General features: G+C 41.9%; 2 protein-coding genes across 2 annotated transcripts in view; one reads left to right on the forward strand and one right to left on the reverse strand.

Moving 5' to 3' along the window:
* The window catches only part of LOC142297270 (IgGFc-binding protein-like), a 133,627-nt gene extending 122,076 nt beyond the window's left edge, over nt 1-11,551 (forward strand). Inside the window, exons 60-67 of the mRNA XM_075341525.1 lie at nt 742-910; nt 1,048-1,224; nt 3,143-3,273; nt 3,599-3,798; nt 7,290-7,428; nt 7,521-7,658; nt 9,716-9,815; nt 10,970-11,551. Of these exons, the coding sequence (XP_075197640.1) occupies nt 742-910; nt 1,048-1,224; nt 3,143-3,273; nt 3,599-3,798; nt 7,290-7,428; nt 7,521-7,658; nt 9,716-9,815; nt 10,970-11,231 (1,316 nt within the window). The 3' untranslated portion in view covers nt 11,232-11,551. The remainder of the gene's footprint in view (nt 1-741; nt 911-1,047; nt 1,225-3,142; nt 3,274-3,598; nt 3,799-7,289; nt 7,429-7,520; nt 7,659-9,715; nt 9,816-10,969) is intronic.
* Nucleotides 11,552-12,750: 1,199 nt separating this feature from the next.
* Nucleotides 12,751-26,241, reverse strand: part of LOC142297271 (putative cation-transporting ATPase 13A5) — a gene marked incomplete at its 5' end in the record, with an annotated part of 197,502 nt that continues 184,011 nt past the window's right edge. The window contains 2 exons of the mRNA XM_075341526.1: nt 12,751-13,229; nt 14,583-14,663. Of these exons, the coding sequence (XP_075197641.1) occupies nt 12,984-13,229; nt 14,583-14,663 (327 nt within the window). The remainder of the gene's footprint in view (nt 13,230-14,582; nt 14,664-26,241) is intronic.

The following is a 26,241-nucleotide window of genomic DNA, read 5'->3' on the forward strand; positions in this document are numbered from 1 at the left end:
CTTTATCTCTTTACTCATCCATGAAAAACACTGTTGTCACATTGACAGTAAAAACCGACATGGATGATACATTGATGATATTGGTACCGTTTTTTTCACATACTTGATTTATATAGACATGCAAAGGAGGATTAAGTCATTCTGTTGGGGTGGGAGAATATTGATCAATACATCCCATCTCAATATCTACATAACTTCCTTCAATATGAACTATTCTGATACATACTGATTTAATAACAGAGGGTTCCCACACCCCGGGCAGCAACCCTATCATTACACATAATTTATAATGTGAACACTATCTTTTATTTAATTGCATAATGCAATTCTTTTCTGCACTAATGCAGCTCCCCATAGATAAGTGATACAAAGTCTAGTGGTCAGGAATTTAAGGAGAGTATTCACATTTAATTTACATTAAACATATAGGAAATCAGTTTAATCTAGCATCTTTTCAATATATATATATATTCTTTACCACTTGTGCTATTTTATTCTGGCATGTTTCGTATGAGTTTAGACATTATAAAAAAAAATCAGCACAAATTAATGAGAATAAGATTGCTCATACATATCCTTAAAAGTCCTATCAGTGGTATATGGCCAAGTGGCAACTATTCTCTTTCCATTGCTTCTACAATAAATTGCCCAATTTAAAAAGAAGATCTTCAAGTTCTGATATGGAAGTAAGAATGTTTTCAAATTCTCTAAGTTATTTTTCTATCTTTTGATTTAAAACAGAAATCCTTGTTCCAAGCACATACAAGGGTTATATTCAGGGACTGTGTGGTAATTATGATGGAAATAAAAACAATGATTTTACCGATCCAAATGGAAGAGTTATTAATAACGTAGAGTCATTTGGTGAAAGCTGGAATGTCAAATCACTTAAGACAGTCTCAAGATTCAGGTAGGCTATCAAAAAAGTATCCTTATTATCTGTGATATGGTATACGTATTCTTTTTTTAAAGATTTCAGAATGTTATATATTAGATATTTCATATGTTTTTTTCCCACATTCAATTCAACAAACATATTTCTTCCAGACGTGACGTAGAAGCATTGCAAGAAGAAGATATAGTATTAAACACAGGAGACAATTTTGCCTGCTCTACTTCTGGCCTTGCAATTGTGAACAGTTCTTCATTCTGTGGAGTTATGAGAGATGCAAATGGCCCATTTAAAAGCTGCATCCCAAATATATCCCCAGAAGACTTTATTGTGTAAGTAATATATTTTAAAAATTGACCTAATCTTTTATAAGGAAACACAAACTTAACAAATAAGATTCATTAGTCTTCAATTTTAAACATATATGAACTCAGATGACGCATTGCATATTTCTCATCTTATTGCTTTTCACTACTATCTTTAGTCTACATTCCCCTAAATGCCACTTTACATGCAGCGACATCGCTAGTGATTTCACTGCCGATCGCAGCCGCCCCCGTCGTTTGTGCGTCACGGGCAAATTGCTGCCCATCACGCACAATATCGCTAGCAGCCGTCACACATACTTACCTTCCTAGCGACGTCATTGTGACGCCACACAAACCACCCCCTTAGAAAAGAGGCTGTTCGCCAGCCGGTGAACAGTCTCTTTTCTAAGGGGGGCGGTTTGTGCGCCGTCACAGCGACGTCACGCGGCAGGCGTCCAATAGAAGCGGAAGGGTGGAGAGCGGCCGCATGGAAATCCCGCCCACCTCGTTGCCAGAGGATGTTGTACGGTGTTGTTCGTCATTCCTGGGGTGTCATACATAGTGAAGTGTGCTGCCTCAGGAATGACCAACAACCTGCAATGACATTTGGGAAATGAACGACGTGTCAACAACCAACGATTAGGTGAGTAATTTTGATCGTTAGCGGTCACTCATACGTGTCACACGCAACGTTGTCACTAATGAGGCCGGATGTGCGTCACGAATTTCGTGACCCCAATGACATCTCGTTAGCGATGTTGCATGTAAAGCCCCCTTAATAGACAGACAACAGTGTTACACCAATCAGTCATAATAATATTATTAAGACCACTTGCCTAATGCTATATAAGTCACTGTAGTTCCTTGAAAACAGCTCTGATTTGTTGAGGTATAACCTACACTACAAGACCTCTGATGGTTTCCAGTGGTATTTGGCACTGGGACATCAGTAGCAGATCCTTTAAATATTCCAAGCTCGGAAGTAGGGCTTTCATGGATTGGTGGATTAGACATGTTGTTTTCCAGGAATTGCCACATATGCTTAATAAGATTGAGATCTTGGGAATTTGGTGGCCAACTCTTCACTTCAATTTTCCCTCAAATCATTTCTGAATAATCTGTGCAGTGTAGCAGAACACATTATCTTACCAAAAGTGGAAACTGCCATTACGTAATACCATTGCTGTGAAGGAGTATACTTGATCAAAGTATAGGTGGTTAGTAATGTCCATATGAATGCCAAAGGTTTTCTAGGAGAACTTCACCAAGTTTTTCTTTAATGCATCCTGATACCTACACATGTCTAGGTAAATGACACAAACACAGGCCACCATTTTCTATTGCTGCTCAGTCCAGTTCTATTCCATATCTGTTTACTGTAGGTGTTTTTGGTTGTGGACAAGGCACAGAGTAGTGTATGAACTCTCACTGCTCTGTGGCTACATCATGCACTGTCTGTTCTGACACAGTAGAATCTTTTTACATGATTTGCTCCACGTTAGTTATTATGCAGGGTCTGACCTGCCTTAACCCTGTTTTCTCCTGGCCCTGTTACTAGCCAGTGTCCTTTTCTGGACTAGTTTGTGTAGGTAGTTGCTATTTAATATCAATAACATCCCACAAGATTTGCATTTTGGAGTTGCTTTAATCCAGTTGCTTAGAAATGACAATTCAGCAAAGTTGCTCAGATCCTGATGCTTGTCATTTTTAGGCTTCAAGCACATAAGCTATAAGAACAGACTTTTCACGTGCAGTCTAATATAATCCCTTATAGGTGCCATTGTCACATGGTAATCAGTAGGTTTCACTTATACTATCAATGGTGATAATGTTATATCTGCTCAGAGTATACGCCTTGTGAAATATATTTTTTTTTTACTATTATTCTTTGTTACCACACATTGCCCTTGGTTACATATTAACTATCTTACTATTTTTAAAGGGACTGCATATTTGACACATGTGCTGAGTTCCAAAGCAGAGAATTGCTCTGCAGTAATCTTGAACAATATGCAATTGCCTGTCAACAAAATGAAACCATAGTTGATGGATGGAGAGAAATCACTGGTTGTGGTGAGTACCTGAGTTTTATCTGTCTGGCATAACTCATATTGTTTGTCAGTTTTCTGTCGTAAGGCCACGTTCACACATTCAGTGTTTGGTCTATATTTTACCTCTGTATTTGCAAGTTAAATCAGGAGGGGGACAATCATCGGAAAGTACAATAGAAACATGTATACCTCTGCATTTTACCCACTCCTGGTTTTGGTTTGCAAATACTGAGGTAAAAAAAACACCAAATACTCAACATGCAAACATGGCCTAATAAAAAGGAACAATTATCATAGTAATTCAGGATATGGCATGTTCTAACGTCGTTTTTTTATTTTATCAACAGCAATGACTTGCGATAGCAACAGTCGCTATACAGAACGCATGAGTGCCTGTCCAGCATCCTGCAGCAGCATGGCGTCTGAGAGTGAATGTGATGTGCCTTCCTGTGAAGGATGCCAGTGTAAAGAAGGCTACATTCTTAGCAATTATGAGTGTGTACCATATACCGATTGTGGTTGCACCTTCCTTCAAAAATACTACAAGGTACGTAAACCTGGTCTATGCAATATTCAAAAAATCAACACCTACAAAGTGTTAAAATACCCTAACTCCTCTATAGCTGGTCTTACATGTTAGACACTGTCACCTCTAAAAGTACGCTTAGGCTAAAGCAGCTTATTCGCAGGACTTGCTCACACTGGTGTATACATTGGAAGAGTGCTATCTGATGTTTTATCTGATAGCATCTGCTCAAATGTTATACTATGGAGCAGTGCTGGCCAAAGCTTTTTTCTCATGCTGATTTGGCATGAGAAAAAATTGCTGCATGCTGTGATTGACATGGTGTACCAGACGGCGCGCACCCATTCAAGTCTACTTGGGCATGCAAAACATTGGACTGCACTGACATCTGAGTGTAGTCTGATATGCACTGCCATAGACAATGGAGAAGATAGAGAAATTAATCTCTGCATCTTCTTCACACCTGTACTCCAATTCTTACATGTGAGAAAATTGGAGCAAAGTGAATGAAGCTCAGCTCATACTCAGAGCAGAGCTTCAGCCAAGTGTTATTTGCATAAAGCATCAGATTTTTTTGAATGAGAGAACATTTGACATTGTGAGGGAGCCTTAAATCTATACTTTTTACCTTCACATACATTTCCTGCCTGCACAGTGTCAGGTCACTGCATGCTAATCCATAGAAAGGGCTCTTAAGTGCGCTCATAAGTAGAGCTTCTCTTACTTCTCCATCCACAGGCAGTGCATGGCCTTTTTGCAGGCTTACAGTATGAATATGCAAGTGAATTAAGTTATAATGTCGACAATACATATAAAGATAAAACAGCTTCTTGCAGTCACCTTTTTTTTTACAAAGTTGTTTTTTTGCAGAAACCTAATGCATATAACCATCATTTTAAAAGTTATTTGCATCTTTAGAGATTTTCACATAGGCTAAGTTCAAACATCCTGTGTTTTCAATCCGTCAGGTCCGTCAGCAACGGATCAGTCATTTTCAAGATGTCAACTGATGCAACTGATGTGTTTTTCACAGGATTCCTTTCACAGGAATCCTGTGAAAAAACGGATCAGTTGCGTCCGTTACATCCGCTGTGCGTCCGTTTTTTGGGACAGCCCAGTGGGCGTGCCAAGCATGCTGGGCATGCTCAGTAGAGCATGACGGAATCCTGCGCTGGATTCCGTTGTAAGACGGATTACGACGGAATCCAGCACCATAGACATGCATTACAAGCTTGACGGATGGTGACGGATTCCTGCGCGGCGCGTTAATTTTGACGGCCCGAAAAACGTTACATTCTGCGTTGCTCCCCGCTCGGCGGTCAGTCAAAAACGATGGACCGCGACGCAGCGGATGCAACGCAGGGTCATCAGTCGCAATCCGTCGCTAATAGAAGTCTATGGGGAAATACAGGATTCCTGCAAAATATTTTGCAGGATACCGTAATTCCCCAAGGCGACGGATTGTGACTGATGCAAAACACAGGATGTGTGAACTTAGCCTTACTCATTGGATTGGTGATAACCTGCTGATCAATAGGCCTACTGTAACGTTGCATGGGGTAGTAGCCATGGACAAATGTTGTATATTCGGCACCCTGGCACACTTTAGAAAAATGAAAATTTTGGATGCGTATGTGTGCTGGCAATGTTACTATGAGTACCTTCACCTTAAGGCTGGTACCATTCCACTCCTCACCAGGTCCATGAGATTTCCAGTCAAGGATGAGGGATATATTCATAAGAACAAAGCACTCTTTACTTAGCATAACACTTAAGTACAAAGAATAGCAGGCAGCACACTGAGGCACAATCTTAGCAGTTTCTGACGATGACACAATACTTGTGGACAGTTTACCTGCAGTAGCAAAGCAAATTAGATAGACCTCTATCTCTCCAGCACGGGGACCAATGGGTCAATAGGTTTTGCTGAGTATCCTGCTCCTTAACCGCAGTCAGTGATACCTTATGAAAGTTGCTCTTAGAGCCACTTCCCTTGTCTCTTGTCACCAGCTGGAAACACCATCCCTTCTCCGGGTCCCCCACTACTGGCTAACTCTGGAATCACTATGTTTTTGGTTTCCTCCTCCTTACAGGTCTCATACAATTTGCTTGCTGAAATAGATCTCTGTCACCTAAGAGTTCATTTTCTGGATCTTGCTGCTTCAGTACTTCCAGCTACTCCTCACACACCTCTTCCATGAGGAACTTTTCCACCCTATCCAGATCTTCACTCCACACCCACTCACTGCTAACAGAAACACTGTCCTCTTTACTAAGTCCCAAAGTTAACTGTCTTTTGCCCTCACCATCTGTTGGTGTGCAGAACTCCACTTCCTCACAGCACAGTGCACAACATTATACAACCCCATAGTAGTAGAAAAAGACATGGCCGCACATCCAAAAATCATAAGTGGATCTAAATCCGCTAGGCAAAACTTAAATACCTGAACATGAGGTTCTTGGTTTAACATTCTGATCAGACTGTATGATGCCCACTGTCATTTCACGGCGAATCTCTGAGTGGGTCCCTAACTTATGCGTTAAAGGTGCGGCATCATGCGCCAACCTCTGCTGTAGCGACAGTGCACCAGTAGAGCATGTGATGTGCCTCATAGCACCCATACTGCAAGGCTGAGTCCCCAATACTACAGGCCACACTACCTCACAGACACAAAATCACCGCAATAATGGTCGCCACACAGCACAAACACCTTATGAAAGGAGCTGAATAACTGTGAATGTGAACTGAGAGCAAAGAAAAGGCAGACCCATCATGCAGTTTCCTGCTAATTAAAAAACACCTGTGCCAAATGGGAGGAGTGCTGGTCCAAGAAAAACAAAAAAACAGAGAGGATACACCATGCATTGCAACATTATACAACATTATACAACAGATGAACAAGAAAACAGTGACCTCTTGTGGCCAGTGGTTAGCACTACAGGCCACATAACAGGTACATCCAAAACAAACATGCAATCAATGTCTTCAGAAGGAAATACGTCAGCTGAACCACCTCCTTACACTATAACAGATGGGACCCACCAGTCCACAAAACAGGACTCTGCAGAGGTTCATCTCTATGAATCAGTGGCAACACTTTTGCATCCATTCCCTATAGAACTGCTGTAAATAGCTCAGTAGAATGCTTGGTAGTTTCCAGATGTTTCTTAGAGAATGAATGAAGCTGAGGTACACATGTCAGGCCCCCACGCCATTCAGAAGGGGCTCTGCAACGCCCCATTCTACAGATTGATGGGGACACAGAGGGATAAGTGATAATATCTAAAGATGGGGATAATCCTGTAATCCCTTAGTGAAGTCAGAAAGAGAATATTGAGTGATTCTAGATTTTCTGTACCTTATGAATAGTTTTTGAATATTTTTCACATTCTAGATTTCTAAAACTTTTTGATTCTGTAAAAATCACAAATGTTAATCATGCCGTGCTCAATTTTTTTTTTAAACAAAAAAATAGAATAGAACATAACTTTGGATTTTATTTTGTTTCCAGAAAGGGGAATCATTTGTTACAGATGATTGCTCACAGAACTGTACTTGCACAGACACCTCATCTATGATTTGTGACGACATGATGTGTGGGCCAGGAGAGGAATGTACAACTGCCAGTCAGATTCGAGGATGCTATATCCGTAAGTAATATTTTAAGAAGAGAGAATGCTATTGAATGTTAACTAAATAATTAGCATATACATTATTTACATATTTTTTTATGTTATTACAGCAAGCCCTTGTCTAGAGAATCCTTGTGAAAATGGTGGTACTTGTGTAGAGATGCCAGGAGTAGGAAATTCCACCAGTAGTATGAGCTGTCTGTGCCCGAGCACCCACACTGGGATGTACTGCGAGGATGAAAAGGAGGGTATGTGTCTGCTTAAAGATTTGTACCAACATAAGAAATTATATAGACATTTTAGATATTCAATCATCAAAATGTAGTCAACAACAAAGTGTTTTCAAAGACTAAAATCTAATTTCTTAAAAAATTGTTTCTTTTTCAAAGAATATCCATTGTTGTGGCCTAAAATCCGGACTGTACATAGCCTATGACATATACAGTGCCTACAAGTAGTATTCAACCCCCTGCAGATTTAGCAGGTTTGATAAGATGCAAATAAGTTAGAGCCTGCAAACTTCAAACAAGAGCAGGATTTATTAACAGATGCATAAATCTTACAAACCAACAAGTTATGTTGCGCAGTTAAATTTTAATAAATTTTCAACATAAAAGTGTGGGTCAATTATTATTCAACCCCTAGGTTTAATATTTTGTGGAATAACCCTTGTTTGCAATTACAGCTAATAATCGTCTTTTATAAGACCTGATCAGGCCGGCACAGGTCTCTGGAGTTATCTTGGCCCACTCCTCCATGCAGATCTTCTCCAAGTTATCTAGGTTCTTTGGGTGTCTCATGTGGACTTTAATCTTGAGCTCCTTCCACAAGTTTTCAATTGGGTTAAGGTCAGGAGACTGACTAGGCCACTGCAACACCTTGATTTTTTCCCTCTTGAACCAGGCCTTGGTTTTCTTGGCTGTGTGCTTTGGGTCGTTGTCTTGTTGGAAGATGAAATGACGACCCATCTTAAGATCCTTGATGGAGGTGCTGAGGTTCTTGGCCAAAATCTCCAGGTAGGCCATGCTATCCATCTTCCCATGGATGTGGACCAGATGGCCAGGCCCCTTGGCTGAGAATCAGCCCCACAGCATGATGCTGCCACCACCATGCTTGACTGTAGGGATGGTATTCTTGGGGTCGTATGCAGTGCCATCCAGTCTCCAAACGTCACGTGTGTGGTTGGCACCAAAGATCTCGATCTTGGTCTCATCAGACCAGAGAACCTTGAACCAGTCTGTCTCAGAGTCCTCCAAGTGATCATGAGCAAACTGTAGACGAGCCTTGACATGACACTTTGAAAGTAAAGGTACCTTATGGGCTCGTCTGGAACGGAGACCATTGCGGTGGAGTACGTTACTTATGATATTGACTGAAACCAATGTCCCCACTGCCATGAAATCTTCCCGAACCTCCTTCCTTGTTGTCCTTGGGTTAGCCTTGACTCTTCGGACAAGCCTGGCCTCGGCATGGGTGGAAACTTTCAAAGGCTGTCCAGGCCGTGGAAGGCTAACAGTAGTTCCATAAGCCTTCCACTTCCGGATGATGCTCCCAACAGTGGAGACAGGTAGGCCCAACTCCTTGGAAAGGGTTTTGTACCCCTTGCCAGCCTTGTGACCCTCCACGATCTTGTCTCTGATGGCCTTGAAATGCTCCTTTGTCTTTCCCATGTTGACCAAGTATGAGTGCTGTTCACAAGTTTGGGGAGGGTCTTAATTAGTCAGAAAAGGCTGGAAAAAGAGATAATTAATCCAAACATGTGAAGCTCATTGTTCTTTGTGCCTGAAATACTTCTTAATACTTTAGGGGAACCAAACAGAATTCTGGTGGTTTGAGTGGTTGAATAATAAATGACCCTCTGAATAAACTTTTCACAATTTAAAAAAAAAGAAATAACATTCTTTTTTGCTGCAGTGCATTTCACAATTCCAGGCTGATTTACAGTCCAAATGTCACAATGCCAAGTTAATTCCGAATGTGTAAACCTGCTAAATCTGCAGGGGGTTGAATACTACTTGTAGGCACTGTAGGTGACGTCAGTTTAATTGCAGTGGATGGATTTGTTAAATGGTTCTTGAAAACACCAAGTATCCAATATTATACTCTACAGTACTATACATATTTTAAAAGTTCATACATTTTAATAGATGATGTGCTGATAACTTCAAATATAATAGACAGAGAAAAAGAAAGGTCTAGGAACATTTGTTTTTTAGATCAAGAAAGCTTTATAACAATAAAGAATTGTACACATAATGACAGATAATATTAGGTATATAATTGTGTCTCTTCTTCTCATTTCCAGAAAATACAGTTATAATCTACATAGTGATTGGCGTCGTTGTTGGAGTGTTCGTCATCTGCATAGTGTTTATGGTTATTGCATATTTCTACCTCAAATCCAGGTAAGTTATCCCAATGAAAAAACAATAGTTTTTCTTAAAAATATTCTTCTATATGTATCCTGACTCTGCCTGAACCCTACTCATCCTTGATGGTACCAATATTTATGGATTAGGTATCCAGATCTAAAAATTCAGACTAAAGTTTAATACTTTTACATAAAAAGTTATCTTGGTGGTTCTCTAACCATGTCTATTTTTTCACAAAGGCTTGTTAATCTATCAAGTGCTCATTTTACAATATAGCTATTAGATTGCAAATTTTTGCTTTACTATGTGATACAGTACACAGGTTTTTTTGGCTAAATTAAAATTCCAGTACTACAAATGCATGAGACTTGTTGGCACATGGAAGGTCCTGGAAGGTATTCAAAAGGAGACAACAACATTTATTCTTCATTTCTAATTTGTCATTTATTACCAAAACATGCACAAAACTAATATTTGTAAAGAATGACTCATTCTCTGCGAAAGACAGATTGTAATATTAAAGGGACTATAAGTACAGGATGACTGTTCACACCAGGTGCAGGCTCTCGTTTATCATGGTGGCGCTATTCATTTAAATACACTTTCCCACCTACTGGTTTCCCTCAATGTCTCAACTCTTCTGCAATTGACAGCTCTGGCTTCATAGGGTCAGAGAAGGGAGTAGATATGTAGAAACCTGCTGGTGAGAAGATGTATTTAAGTGATTGATCCCACCATGATGCACTGAAGGCCTGTACTTGGTGTGAACAGTCTTCCTGTGCTGATAGAGTCCTTTTAATATTCTAGGTGTTTATTTGCTGATATTGTTTTGTTCAGCCATTGTAGCTGCCACTGACATCTCTTTTGAATAGAAATGTGTCTTGTGCTCTGGATTACCTGATCTTATCTGAGTGTTAGATGGCTGTACTGAAGGCTTTGTTCACACTTGTGTTTAGAATTCTGCTTTTCTGTTTTATTATAAGAACAGAAACCAGAAAATGACTCAAGAAATTGAAACGTCAGATTATGATTCCAAACGATTAAAGCATACTGTGCTCTCTCTTTTGGTGAAAATGATAGCGCTCATGTGTTTGGAGGTTCAAGCTCAGATGTGAACAAAACCAAACATCATTTTCAGTGCATTGTATTATCTGTATGAAGAATAACACTTATTTATTTTTTTATAGAAAAAGAATGAATAGGTTCTTGGATTCCAGTGAGTCCAGTGAGGATGGAAGAGACAACAGGTCATTCAGATCAATAAACATGGCTTATAATGAGCCACAAGTACAGCTGAACTATGCATTTGATGAGAACTTTCAGGCCAGGCACAATGTTGATGGAAAAGGGGAGAATCTGGAATCTGGAGAACAAATTAATCTAGGATTTGAAGATGATGATGCTGTTAATGGATATGTAAATGAGACCGATGAAGTGACTATATTCTAAATGTTATGTTAATAAAATTCCATTTGAGTCTACATGCGACATTTCAGATGTCAAACCCAATCGAAGAACAAGTGATAGAAATAAACCTTATGGGAATTATGGATATTAACACATTTGAAACTGTATGATGTGGACGTAACATGGCACACTGAAATGACCCAAGGCCATAAAAAGTATCAATATAGACCTGATTACATTTTTAACCATAAACTAGAAACACTGAGTTGTATTCTTTATGATTCTGTGTGCTTGCATTTATACCTCTGTGTACCTTTGTATCACTTGCAAAGTTTACATCTAATAAATGTATGTACATGTTACATGTTTGTATTTGTACTTTTTCCAATGATAAATTATAATATATATTACCGTCTTTGTAATTATAATGTACTGTATTTAAAAATGTAACATTATGGACATTTGCAAAGCAAAAATAAAAACAAAGCATATCTACATTGTGTGCATATACTGTATATATATATATATGAATATTTGCTCACTCTGTATGCAGGATTGAGCTGATAATATAAGTCAGAGGGGATACTGGTTGTGCACTTATCTGATATACAATATAAGCATATGTTTACTTTTGAGTCATATATTACGATCCTAAGGCCTTGAGCAGTAGCGGGCACAGACTAAAGAGGCCCCTGTGACATGACAATATATAGGTGCCATTTTCAGCCCAATAAATCATCATAATGCACAATTCCACCTGCGTTTGAGGTGGTAGTGGGCTCCCTTAACTCTTGGGACTCTGTGGGCTGCAGAGATTGCGCCAATGTTATATCCTTGCCTTAAAGTGCACCAATCACCAGGATTTTCCTATATAACCTAAAGTCAGTGCTGTACTGGCACTATCAGGCTGATTCTATACATACCTTTAGTGCTCAGCTAGGTTGTATAGACTTTGAAACACAAGAAAGTAAAGTTTGTAAAATCATCAGCATGTTGAGTGACAGCAGCTGAGGATCAGATAATAGCTGAGATGGGTATTCCTCGTTATCCCCTCCCCCGTTACTTATGCTAATTCTATTATAGAATTGATTTAGTTTGTGACTAACAGGACCTGTGCTGATGTCATACCCATGTGGCCAGAAGAGGCGGGGCCTCACAGGTCCTGTTAGTCACAAACGAACTTAATTCTATAACAAAATTAGCATAAGTAACAGGGGGAAGGGATAACTATAAATACCCACCCCAGCTATTAGATGATCCACAGCTGCAGTCTCTCAACAAGCTGATGATTTTACAAAATCAACTTTCTTGTGTTTTAAAACCTATACATCCGAGCTGACAACTAAAGGTATGTATAGAATCAGCATGATAGTGCCAGTATAGCACTGGCTTTAGGTTATATACAAAAATCCTGGTGAATAGTGCACTTTAAGTCTCAAGAATATTTCACATACCAGTCAATGGAAAGGACATCAAAGAGGTTTCTATAAAGTTTAATCCAATTATCAAAAATGAGTCTACAAATGAAGCATAAGTGCAACTACAGTGTTTAATGTAGTAATGTTTTAAAGAAATATTATCTTAAAAAGTTGCATCGTAGACAGCTGGGATGGGGAAAAACTCAGCAGTACCATATATTGGTCATTGGCCTCTGGCAAGTACTAAACTTAATAAATGCAGTACTTGACTTGGGTGTTGGACCCACACTGGTCTCCAATTGATGACTTATTCTTTTTATTTGGTTCAGCACCTTTTCACTAGCAAAAGAAGCATTTCATTTCAGATTTGCTGCATTTACATTACAGTTACAATAGTCTGTTCAGATTCATTTGGTGCAATGTCACAATGGGGGTTACTGTAAATGACATTTCTGTCATCCTCTACAGCGACATATTGGATGGCGTAGTCCATTCTGTTCTGTGGAGGCCACTCTGGATCTTTCTGTATTTTCCTTTGCAACTTTCTGTACTGGCTCTTTGATTTGTAGTTAAACAGTCGCTTTATCTTGAGCCAGAGTTTTCTATTTTCAATAAACCACATCTAGGAAAATGAAATATGAAAAAAAAAACAGTTTGTCCCAAAAGGTAATAGAAGGAGATGGCACTATTATGTATGAAGGATTTCTAACAAGTTGTATTTCTTCTTGTGGTCCTCTATTCCTAACAGAAGTAGCAATTCTAAGTAAATAAAACGGTTTGTGAGAACATCATCACAAAACCAACAGAGTAAGTCAGGCTCTGGACATCTCATCACCAAACTTTGGGGAGTTGTAGGGGTCTGAGCTATGTAAAATGACATTCCTTTGGTTTATATCCAACCATAGTTTGGAGATCTATATCAGTACACAACTGTACTCAGGTCAAGACTTACAATTGACTATGATACCACCAATGAATGTTAGATGGTGGTTGGGACACTAAAATAGAAACCTATGAGGAGGAAACTTCTTGGCAGGAGACTTACAAGATCTACCATTCCATAATTCATGGTCTCTCAGCATATCACAGTCTATCATTTGTCCACCATTAATCTATTTCATACGCATTTAAAATAGAGAACTGCTTTAACATTAGCATATAAATGTATGTTTTTTCCTGGTACAGTGGGACCTTGGTTTATGAGACCAATCCATTCCGGGAGTGTGGTTGTAAACCAAGTTACTCGTCTAGCAAAGGAAAATTTCCCATAGGAAATAATGCAAGCTCAGACAATTCGTTTCACAACTTGTTCAATGTCCCATCCTGGTCCCCTACACAAACACACACAAACACGCGCACACACACACACACACACATATTATGCTCACCTTACCTTCCATTCTATCGCTGGCCTCATGGTTCTTGTAGTTCGGCCATACAAAATGTGTATCGGGTAACCATCGCGACGATGGAGGAACTTCTGCTGCCAGAGCGCTGACATCAAAGGCAGGAGCCGCTTGCCTCTGATTGGCCAGCGCGCTGACTTTGAGTAGCGGCTGACAGGGGAAGTTCCTCCATCGTCGCAGTGGTTACCCGAGACAGATCCTGTATCGGCAAACTACAAGAACCATGAGATTGGCGATGGAACGGAACATAAGATGAGCATAATATGTATGTGTGTGTGTTTGTGCGTGTTTGTGTGTGTTTGTGTGGACTGCAAGAGCGGGTTAGAGCGCGGTCAAAGTATGGAACCGGAAGTGTGTGCGCTGAGTATTTGCTCGTATGGCAAAGCTTGCTCATAAACTGAGTTACAAATTTACAGCAAGCTTTGCTCATATAGCGAAATGCTCGGAAACCGGGTTACTCGTAAACCAAGGTTCCACTGTAATATGGTAAGAAGTACCATATTTTGTTTGTTAAACCTTGTCATAGTAATCGGTTGATGAAGAAAATACTTTAGGAACATTTACTGTACCTCTGCAATGTATGACACGATGAAGAGAACAACAACCATGATCAAGATGTACACTCTCCAGTAATATGGAGTACATACAAGCTGAAAAAAAACCATGAGCAATGTTTTATTCAAAAAAGAATACTTAAAAAATACATAATAAACAAACTTTTCTTTTTTTATATAATTAGGATAAATTAAAAATTATTCTAATTGTGATAAATGCTAAAATTAACCATATCGACACAGAATAATGCAAAAAAAAAAAAAAAGAAAGTTAATCTTATTTAAATTATTTTGAAATGAACAGATAGCTTGTTGGATATGAATGGTTTTTGGATATTGTTGCTTGTTGGATATGAAATTATATGTGCATAAAATGTAAATTTAAATGTAGTTTGTCACCGATACTGATAGGTGGCCCCAGACTATAAAAGTCCGGATCCACCTGGGTTCAAAAGTAATGAGCACCGAACCCGGGCCTAGAGTTCCCTTTGGTCTTCCTGTAACAATCAGAATATGCACTGCTTCCCCCACCCATTAACAGTCCCGGCGTCTGTGATTAATTGCAGTTAGACAGCGCCCCCTCCCTGTGTAACAGCGTGTCTTACTTCTTGCAATCACAAACGCTGCATGTGTGACCCTATATGAGTGTAAAAATAAATTTAAAAAAAATGGCATCGGGTCCCCCATATTGTGATACCCAGTATAGATACAGCATGTGCTTATCTTGGCTGTGTATCTATATAAGAGGGACCACATGCAGCATTTTTAAAATTATTTTAATAATTTAAAAGATGGCTTATAGTCAGCTGGGAGATGGCAGTCTAAGGCTGGGGAGGCCCATGGTTATTGGGCACCCCTAGCCTAAAAATAGCAGCCTGCAGCCACCCAGAATTGCCGCATCCATCAGATGTGACAATCACTGAACTTTACCCGGCTCTTCCGATTGCCCTGGTGAAAAGGAAATTGGGGTAATAAGGGGTTAATGACAGCTCATAGCTGCCACTAAGCCCTGAATTAGTAATGGAGAGAAGCTATGAAGCCACCCCATTACTAATCTGTAAGTAAAAAGTAATAAAGACAAAAAATGAAAAAAATCCTTTATTTTATATAATATACCAAAACAAACACCCTCTTTCTCCAATTTATTAACCCCAAACACCAGTCACAGCACTGGGGCACATTAGAAAACATGACCACATAATGTGGACTTCAGGCAGAGACTGAGCAGCAGTAATGAGCGGTTAAATCACTCAATCTATTTGTGGCCAGAGCTGGAGGTTCTCTGGGTACCCCACCTGTGATCGCAGGTAAAATGACCTCAGGTGACCTCATTAAACTCAGTGAGTGCTTACTTAGCCTCTGGAAGATGTGTGTGGCATAGGATGCCAGTATCGAGGAGAGGGAGTGGAGAGGTTCTTCAGCAGGAGTTCCGTAGTATCTGATTGCACTGTTCAGCACAACTGCTCGCTCTCTTGACAGGAGCATCTCTGTTGCATAGAAATACATGCAGCTAAGCCACTCCTGCCAGGAGAACATGTGGACATATTGGTCATTGTGATCCTGTAATCCAGGTGACAGAGCAGGGCAAGAGGCAGGCATGGAGAAGAACAGGGGACAGACTAGGGATAGAAGGAGGGGTTTGGGTGGAGCTTTGAATTTGTGGGATATGTGTTGGCTTACAGGCCACCCGAAAGCATCATGGAAATTGTAATAATAGAACACAGGAAGTCAGGAGAGAGGATGATTTCTTACTATTGCAATTGCCGCTGCACCAGGGCAATCAAAATGACCCGGGTAAAGTTCCGGGATTGTCCCATCTAATGGGTGCAAAATTTCTGGGCAGCTGCAGCCTGCAATTTTTAGGCTGGGAGCCCCAAAATTGGAGGTGACCACATGCTGATTTTTAAAAAAAATGTTTAAATAATTTTAAAAAATCCGCATAAGGTCCCTCTTATTTTGATACACAGCCAAGAGAAGCAGACGGTTAGGGGCTGCAGCTTGTATCTGTTTGCTTTATCTATGCTGGGTATCATAATATGGGGGACCGTATGCCAATTTCTTTTATTTATTTATTTTTACACCACTCTAAGGACACACACAGTGCCTATGATTGAAAGCAGTCAGACACACTGTCACACAGAGTGGGGGTGCGGTCTGACCACAAGCAATCACAGGTGCTGGGACTGATGGTAGGCGGGTAAAGCAGTGCATATGCATGAGGTTAATGAGCAGCCTAGAAGCAGTCTTACAGCCTTTCTGGAGACTAGGTAAGTATAACACGTATGCTGTAATCTCGCTATCCTTTTTACCATCATTTTAAAATACATGATTCGGGTCCCCATATTCTTATATAGGGGTTGGCGTTTGGCCAGATGTCCAAGATCAATTCTGGGCCGGAACCAGGTTTTTTTTTTTTTTTTTAAACCCACTTGGACCTGTCGATTCCGGGTATATGCGGATCCGGCCATAGTCACAACACGTTTGCTTTCCAATCTGAGGGTAACGTAAAATAGTGACAAAGACCCTGATTCCAGATGTCTGTCACTTAGGAGTCATCGTGTTGCAGTTTTCATAAAAATACCTGATTTATCAGCTGTAGATCCTTTAGTTTTTGCAATGATGTGATAATGTGACTTATCTAACCCTGCCTGCACCATTGACTGACAGATTTCTCTGTACACTGTCGATTAGTAGATTGTTGCAAATCAATGGTGAGGGGTACAGATAGCAAGAAATCATGAATATCATGGACTACATAAGGGCCAGCTCCAGGTTTTTGTGGGCCCTGGGTGAAAGAGTCTCAGTGGGCCCCATCCACTTGTAGAGACGCACATACACAAATACGTACACATACAGGCATATATGCACATGCATATTTAAAGACAAATTCACAAAAAATACATATAGACAGACATAATCCTATACAGCTATATACACTGACATACATAGATAGACATTATAGACGCACACACAGACACATTGGAGATATTATTAATATGGGGAAGCCGTCAGCAGCCTCACTCACCTCCCCCACTTGTCTCCCAACCAGCTCCTCCTGGGCATGTGGCTGTGCCACGCTGATTGGTGGCCACACACAGAGCACACTGATACTGCTATATATACATCACAGGAGGGGCTGGGAGCTACAGTATATAAATGAAAGGAGGGGCTGGGGACATAGACATAACTGGGGGGCAGAGATGTTACTGGGTTAGCATACAACTCTGTGGGGCATACACATTACTGGGGTGGGTGGCATAGAGCTCTGTGGGGCTGCGCATACGGCTCTGGGGTGGCAGCGCATATGACTCTGGGGTGGCAGAGCACACAGCACTGGGGGGGCAGTGCATGTGGCTCTGGGAGTCCTATACAGCTCAAGAAGGAGCACCTACTGCTCTGAGAGAAACCATACAGCTTAGGAGTGGGGGCCCACACAGATCGGGGGGGTGGAACATACAGCTCAGATGGAGGTGGGACCCCATACAGATCAGAGAGAGGTGAAACATATGCTGCAGCTCTTCTTCATCTATGGAACTGAAGCACACTGCGTGGTAGCTCCGCCCACAGATGAACTTCAATGCAGAAGGCGCACGGAGCATTCAGCAGTGAATGCTGTGTGATAGTGTGAATTAAAAGGCTGGCAACCGCACTATCCAGGATAGTGCGGCCAGTGTTGCCATCAGGAATTTCAAAGTCCCATACTGCCAAAATTTTCAGGTCCCCTTCAGACTCCACCACAGCTCCGCCTCTACTCCTGGAACTTTCGGCAATAGAATAAAGTTGTTTCCAGCATCACGTCAAAGAAATAACATTAAAAACAATTTTATTCCATAAGGTTAAAACCAACACTCGGTTGGATGGACGTCCACGAAGTATAAAACAATGTCTTATGCATTTCAAGCCTAAAAGAAGTTCTTAAGGCCACTTTACATGCAACGACATCGCTAATGAAATGTTGTTGGGGGTCACGGAATTCGTGACGCACATACAGCCTCGTTAGCATTGTCGTTGCGTGTGAAACGCACGAACGACCGTTAACGATCAAAATTACTTACCTATTCATTGATCGTTGATGCATCGTTACTTTCCCGATTATCGTTGCTGTTGCAGAACACAGGTTGTTCGTCGTTCCTGCGGCAGCACACATCACTACGTGTGACACCGCAGGAATGAGGAACATCACCTTACCTGCGGCCACGCGCAATGAGGAAGGAAGGAAGTGGGCTCGATCTTCGGCCCGCTCATTGCGCCCCTCCGCTTCTATTGGGCGGCCGCTTAGTGACGTCACTATGATGCCGCATGAACCGCCCCCCTTAGAAAGGGGCTGCTAGGCAGGTAAGTATGTGTGATGGTGACTAACGATATTGTGCGCCAAGGGCAGCGATTTGCCTATGACGCACAAACGACGGGGGCGTGTGCGATCGGCAGTGACATCACTAGCGATGTCGCTGTGTGTAAAGGGGCCTTTAGTCTCAGATATATCCTGCTAGATTTGCACAAGTAAGTTATGAAATAAAATTGATTTTTAACCATACTTCTTAGACGTGAAGTCTAGCGTGAAGCTGGAAACAGCTTTTTTCTATTGCCGGACTTTGTCTTTTTGAACACGGAGCTGCTCTCCCTGCACCATCCCCCTGAGAAAGGACCCAGGTGATGCATTTAACTGGTGAGCGGAGATCTTCCTGTGCAAACTTACCTCAAACTTTCCACAGTCCCATCATCACTTTTGTAAAATCTCAAATTCTGCAAACAGTCCTCACCAATCCAACATTAACCGCTAGTCGTCATTTTGAAAAAGCTACATGCACCATTTTTTGGGTCATCAAAGTGATGAGCCCCAGACAGAATTGTCAGCCATATACGTATATCTAATATATAAAGTTGAGAATATGTCTGTATGTGTATGTGTGTATGTGTGTGTATGTATGTATGTATGTATGTCTGTGTGTATGTCCGCTAAAGGAATCCACACCGTCTCATTTGCAATCACGATATTTTGCACAGACACCTCGTGTGACTCAAGGAACGTCATAGACTATTGTTGTGAATGTTAGTTATGTTTTGGCTGCTGGGAGGCTCCCTCTGGTGGCCAGGAATGGTTTGGACTTGGACCAGGCGTGTTGTGCAATGGGCGTTTCCTTTGCTAATTCTCTGCTTATTTAAATCCTGGTCTGATTGCAGGCTATGCTGGATGTCAGTTGTTCTTTGTATCACCAGCCTGCTTCATTCTGCTCCCCACCACATCTACCCCAGATAAGTGCTTGCTCTTTAGTTATTGTTTGGTTCTTTTACTCTTATCTGGGTTTGTCATTTGCTGTGGTTGTTTTCAGTTTATTTGCATGCAGGGATTTTCCCCCTCAGTTGCTTGGCTGGGGAACTCCCTGCAGTTCTGTTTGGAGTATAGCTCCTTTAAGTCCATGTGTTTGTGGCTTGTTGAATTTTTTGTGATTCTTGTTTTCTGTTCATTGGTATGACAAGAGCACCTGGTATAGGACGGAGTTCAGATCGTGCGATCTAAGGGCCTTTTTGTACTATCAGGAATTTGGAGTTTTGCAGGGTTTTTTCTCTGGCCACCATCAGCCCCTTTCCTGTCCTTTCCTATTTTAGTCAGTGGGGGCCTCACCTTTTGCTAATCCTATCATCTATCTGTGTATTGTGTTTTTCCTATATCACCGCAGTCTTTGAATGTGGGGGGCTTGCTATTCTTGTCTATTTTCTGAGGCAGAGAGTTATTCATCTTTCCTTCCATTAGTATAGTTAGTTCTCTGGCTGGGTTCGCGGTGCACAGGATGTTAGTTCACCCCTCGACTACTTCTAGTGTTGATGGTTTGTAAGGGGATGGCGGCCAGATTAGTTGCCAATGCTCTTGTCACCTTTTACCAATGATTTGTGGTGGTCTTCCATGGTTCCGGATTATAAAACAGTACATCCGGCCAACAAATTTAAAGGGTTCTCTTAAGAAGGAAAAAAAAAGAAAAAAAAGTCTGCTGAGAAATTTTATTTTTTTTGGTGTTTTTCCTCTTCTTCTTTGGGTTCCGTGGAAGATTTCTTTTTTCTAGCATGGATGAATTCGGTGAGCGTGTTGATCGTCTTGATGCTAAGGTTCGGCGTATAGAGTCTTATCTTGCACAGACTCCCCTTGCAGAGCCTAAGATTCCCGTTCCTGAATTTTTTTCGGGAGATAGTTCGAGATTTTTGAGTTTCAAAAATAATTGTTAATTATTTTTTGACCTGTGCCCTAAGTCCTCAGGGAATCCCGTACAGCAGGTTAAGATTGTCATCTCCTTACTGCGTGGTGACCCTCAGGACTGGGCCTTCTCTTTGGCGTCTGATGATCCGATTCTCAGTGATGTGGACTGCTTGTTTCAGGCCTTGGGTTTATTATATGACGAACCCAATATTGTGGACCAAGCAGAAAAATTCTTGTTGTCATTAACTCAGGGTTTGGATTCTGCAGAAACGTTTTATCAGAAATTTCGAAAGTGGGCAGTACTTACTAAATGGAATGATGATGCGCTTGCGGCTCTTTTTCGGAAGGGTGTTGCTGATTCTGTGAAGGATGTAATGGTAGGATTTCCCGTCCCTTCTGGTCTTGATGCCTCTATGACCTTAGCCATTCAGATTGATAGACGGTTACGTGAGCGCAGGAAGATACCTGCTAGTTTTGTGCCTGTGGAACAGCCTTTGGAGCCTATGGAGTGTGATAGGGTCCTTTCTAATACTAGTCGGCAGGGGTTCAGATGGAAGAATAGACTGTGCTTCTATTGTGGAGACGCTTCTCATAACATCTCTGTCTGCCTTAAACGTGAAAGGAGATTGGCTACTTCTGTTACTGTGGGTTCTTTGCAACCAAAGTTTCTTTTGTCTGTCACATTGATTTGCTCATTGTCTTTCTTTTCTGCATTTGACTTTGTAGACTTAGGGGCAGTGCTCAATTTGATGGATTTTGGGTTTGCTAGGGATTGTGGTTTCCCCATGGTTCCTTTGCAAACTCCTATTCCTTTAAGGGGCATTGATGCTACCCCTTTGGCAGAACATAAACCCCAATTTTGGACCCAGGTGCCTATGACAGTTGCACCAGCGCATCAGGAAACTTGTACATTTTTAGTATTGCATAATCTACAGGATACCGTGGTACTGGGATTTCCGTGGTTGCAGACCCATAATCCAGTTATTGACTGGAGATCCTTGTCAGTAGCTAGTTGGGGTTGTCAAGGTGGGCTTCAGGACCTTTCCGTGTCGTCCACGTCTGCTCAGGCAGTTGATGCTCCGGCCTTCCTGTCTGATTTCCGTGATGTATTTAATGACCAGGAATCTGATTCTCTGCCCCCATACCGGGACTGTGACTGTGCTATTGAGTTGGTGCCTGGTTGTAAATTTCCCAAAGGGGTGGATTTTGTCTGTGCCCGAACATGATGCCATGCGGTCATACATCAGGGAATCATTGGAGAAAGGGCACATTCGGCCCTCATCTTCTCCTTTGGGTGCCGGCTTCTTCTTTGTTGCTAAGAAAGATGGGTCGTTGAGGCCTTGTATTGATTACCGTCTTCTTAATAAAATTACGATCAAATATCAGTACCCTTTGCCTCTGATGTCTGATCTGTTCTCTAGAGTGAAGAGTGCCAAATGGTTTACGAAACTGGATCTCAAGGGTGCGTATAATCTCATCCGTATTAAGGAGGGTGATGAATGGAAGACGGCTTTTAATACTCCTGAGGGGCATTTTGAGTACCTAGTGATGCCTTTTGGGCTCACTAATGCACCCTACGTCTTCCAGGCCTTCATGAATGACATTTTTCGGGACCTCATTGGTAAATTTTTGATTGTGTATTTGGATGACATCTTGATTTTTTCTGATGATTGGGACTCTCATGTTGGGCAAGTACGGGCTGTTTTTCAGATACTTAAGGATCATGCATTGTACGTTACGGGGTCAAAGTGCCTCTTTGGGGTGCAAAGGATTTCCTTTTTGGGCTTCTTCTTGTCTCCCTTCACTATCGAAATGGACCCGGTTAAGGTTCAGGCTAATTACGACTGGGTGCAACCGACTTCTCTAAAATCCCTGCAGCGGTTTTTGGGGTTTGCTAATTTTTACCATAAATTTATAGCCAATTTTTCTGCCATTGTCAAACCTCTGACAGATTTGACAAAGAAGGGAGCTGATGCTGAGCATTGGACCCCAGAGGCAATTGTGGCCTTCTAGGAGCTTAAAAGGCGATTCACTTCTGCCCCAGTCCTGCAGCAACCCGATGTGTCTCGCCCATTTCAAGTTGAGATCGATGCCTCAGAGATCGGAGCAGGTGCTGTTCTGTCTCAACGAGACGCTACTTCGGGTAAATGTTAGCCCTGTGCCTTTTTCTCTCGGAAGTTTGCTCCTTCTGAACGGAATTATGATGTGGGGAACCGGGAATTATTGGCTATGAAGTGGGCATTTGAAGAGTGGAGGCATTGGTTGGAGGGGGCTAGGCATCAAGTTGTGGTGCTTACAGACCACAAGAATCTCATCAATCTGGAATCGGCCAAGAGGTTGAATCCTCGGCAGGCCAGGTGGGCTTTATTTTTTACCCGGTTTAATATTGTGGTCTCTTTTTTGACGGGCACCAAGAATGTTAAGGCCGATGCCCTTTCCAGGAGTTTCTGCGCTTACTCTTTGGAGGTTGTCGAACCGTCTACTATCCTGAATTATGGTGTAGTTTTCTCTGCTATTTCGCTTGATCTGCGGTTGGCACTGGCAGAATTTCAGGGGGATAAACCTGAGAGATGTCCTACTGGGAAACTGTTTGTCCCGGACCAATGGAGAGACCGAGTTGTCTCTGAGGTTTATTGCTCTGTTTTGGCGGGTCATCCTGGCATTTTTGGTACTCGGGATCTTATGAGACGCTCTTTTTGGTGGCCTTCCCTGTCCCGGGATGTCCGTCGTTTTGTGCAGTCGTGTGGAGTTTGTTCTAGGTCCAAGCCCTGTTGTTCACATTCTAGTGGGCTATTATTGCCTTTGCCGGTACCTAAGAAACCTTGGACGCACATCTCTATGGATTTTATTTCAGAGCTTCCCGTCTCTCAGAAAATGACTGTGATTTGGGTGATCTGTGACAGATTCTCCAAGGTGGTCCACTTGGTTCCCCTATCTAAGTTGCCATCTTCATCAGAGTTGGTGCCTTTGTTTTTCCAACATGTTGTTCGTTTGCATGGTATTCCCGAAGACATTGTTTCTGACAGAGGGGTGCAATTTGTATCCAGGTTTTGGAGGATTTTTTGCTCCAAATTGGGTGTTCAGCTGTCTTTCCTCAGCGTTTCATCCTCAGACCAATGGTCAGACTGAAAGGGCTAACCAGACCCTGGAGACCTATTTACGGTGTTTTGTTTCTGCGGATAAGGATGACTGGGTTTCGTTTTTGCCTTTGGCTGAATTTGCCCTTAACACTAGAGCTAGCTCTACCACATTGGTGTCCCCCTTTTTCTGCAATTTTGGGTATCACCCTAGGTTCCTCTCAGGGCAGCTTGAGGCGTCTGATTGTCGTGGGGTGGATTCGGTGGTCAACAGATTTGGGGGCAGGTAGTGGATAAATTGTTTCAGTCCCAAGAAACTGCCCAAAAGTTTGCCAACCGGCGTCGGACTGTTGGTCCCCGGTTTAAAGTAGGGGACATGGTGTGGTTGTCCTCTAAAAATATTCCTATGAGAGTTCCATCTCCTAAATTTAAGCCCAGATTTATTGGACCTTATAAGATTTCGGAGATTATCAACCCTGTATCTTTCCGTTTGACTTTGCCTGCGTCATTTAAGATTCACAATGTCTTCCATAAGTCCTTGTTGAAAAAACATGTGGAGCCACCAGTTCCTGCAGCAGCGCCTCCTGACCCTGTTTTTGTACAAGGGGATCTGGAGTATGAGGTTGAAAAAATTCTGGATTCCCATCGCAGTAAGCGTCAGCTTCAGTACCTTGTGAAATGGAAGGGTTATGGGCAGGAGGATAACTCTTGGGTTGTGGCTTTTGACATTCATGCGGACAGGTTGGTTCGCGCCTTCCATCATGCTCATCCCGAGCGACCCGGTGGCGTTGGTGAGGGTTCGGTGACCTCTCCTCAAGGGGGGGGTACTGTTGTGAATGTTAGTTATGTTTTGGCTGCTGGGAGGCTCGCTCTGGTGGCCAGGAATGGTTTGGACTTGGACCAGGTGTGTTGTGCAATGGGCGTTTCCTTTGCTAACTCTCTGCTTATTTAAATCCTGGTCTGATTGCAGGCTATGCCGGATGTCAGTTGTTCTTTGTATCACCAGCCGGCTTCATTCTGCTCCACACCACATCTACCCCAGATAAGTGCTTGCTCTTTAGTTATTGTTTGGTTCTTTTGCTCTTATCTGGGTTTGTCATTTGCTGTGGTTGTTTTCAGTTTATTTGCATGCAGGGATTTTCCCCCTCAGTTGCTTGGCTGGGGAACTCCCTGCAGTTCTGTTTGGAGTATAGCTCCTTTAAGTCCATGTGTTTGTGGCTTGTTGAATTTGTTGTGATTCTTGTTTTCTGTTCATTGGTATGACAAGAGCACCTTGTAACCTGGTATAGGACGGAGTTCAGATCGTGCGATCTGAGGGCCTTTTTGTACTATCAGGAATTTGGAATTTTGCAGGGTTTTTTCTCTGGCCACCATCAGCCCCTTTCCTGTCCTTTCCTATTTTAGTCAGTGGGGGCCTCACCTTTTGCTAATCCTATCATCTATCTGTGTATTGTTTTTCCTATATCACCGCAGTCTTTGAATGTGGGGGGCTTGCTATTCTTGTCTATTTTCTGAGGCAGAGAGTTATTCATCTTTCCTTCCTTTAGTATAGTTAGTTCTCCGGCTGGGTTCGTGGTGCACAGGATGTTAGTTCACCCCTCGACTACTTCTAGTGTTGATGGTTAGTAAGGGGATGGCGGCCAGATTAGTTGCCAATGCCACTTGTCACCTTTTACCAATGATTTGTGGTAGTCTTCCATGATTCCGGATCATAACAGACTATGTTTTGAGGGAAAAATTTAGGGACATTCTTAGTGTAAGAAGCTTATGTGTGAGGTAATATGATTTCTGTGGAGATTCAGGTAAAGACAGACAGAAAAGGAAAGAGACAGACAGACAAAGAAAGTGACAGAGACGGACAAGAAAAGATACAGAGACAGACAGGGAAAGAGACAGATAGAGATAGACAGACAGGGAATGAGACAGACAGGGAATGAGAGAGACAGACAGGTAATGAGAGACAGACAAGGAATAAGAGAAAGACAGGGAATGAGAGACAGACAAAGAATGATAGACAGAAAGGGAAAGAGAGAGACAGACAGGAAATGAGAGAGACTGACAGGGAATGAGAGAGGCAGACAGGGAATGAGAGACAGACAAAGAATGATAGACAGAAAGGGAAAGAGAGAGACAGACAGGGAATGAGAGAGACAAACTGATAGTGAAAGAGAGAGACAGACAGAGAATGAGAGAGACACACAGGGAATGAGAGACATACAGAGAATGAGAGACAGACAAAGAATGATAGACAGAAAGGGAATGGGAGAGACAGACAGGGAATGAGAGAGACAGACAGGGAATGAGAGAGGCATCGAAGGAGAGAGACAAACAGGGAAAGAGAGAGACAGACAGAGAAAGAGAGAGACAGACAGGGGAAAGAGAGAGACAGACAGGGAAAAAGACAGAC

The sequence above is a fragment of the Anomaloglossus baeobatrachus genome, chromosome 3 (assembly GCF_048569485.1).
Source record: "Anomaloglossus baeobatrachus isolate aAnoBae1 chromosome 3, aAnoBae1.hap1, whole genome shotgun sequence".
NCBI lineage: Eukaryota > Metazoa > Chordata > Amphibia > Anura > Aromobatidae > Anomaloglossus > Anomaloglossus baeobatrachus.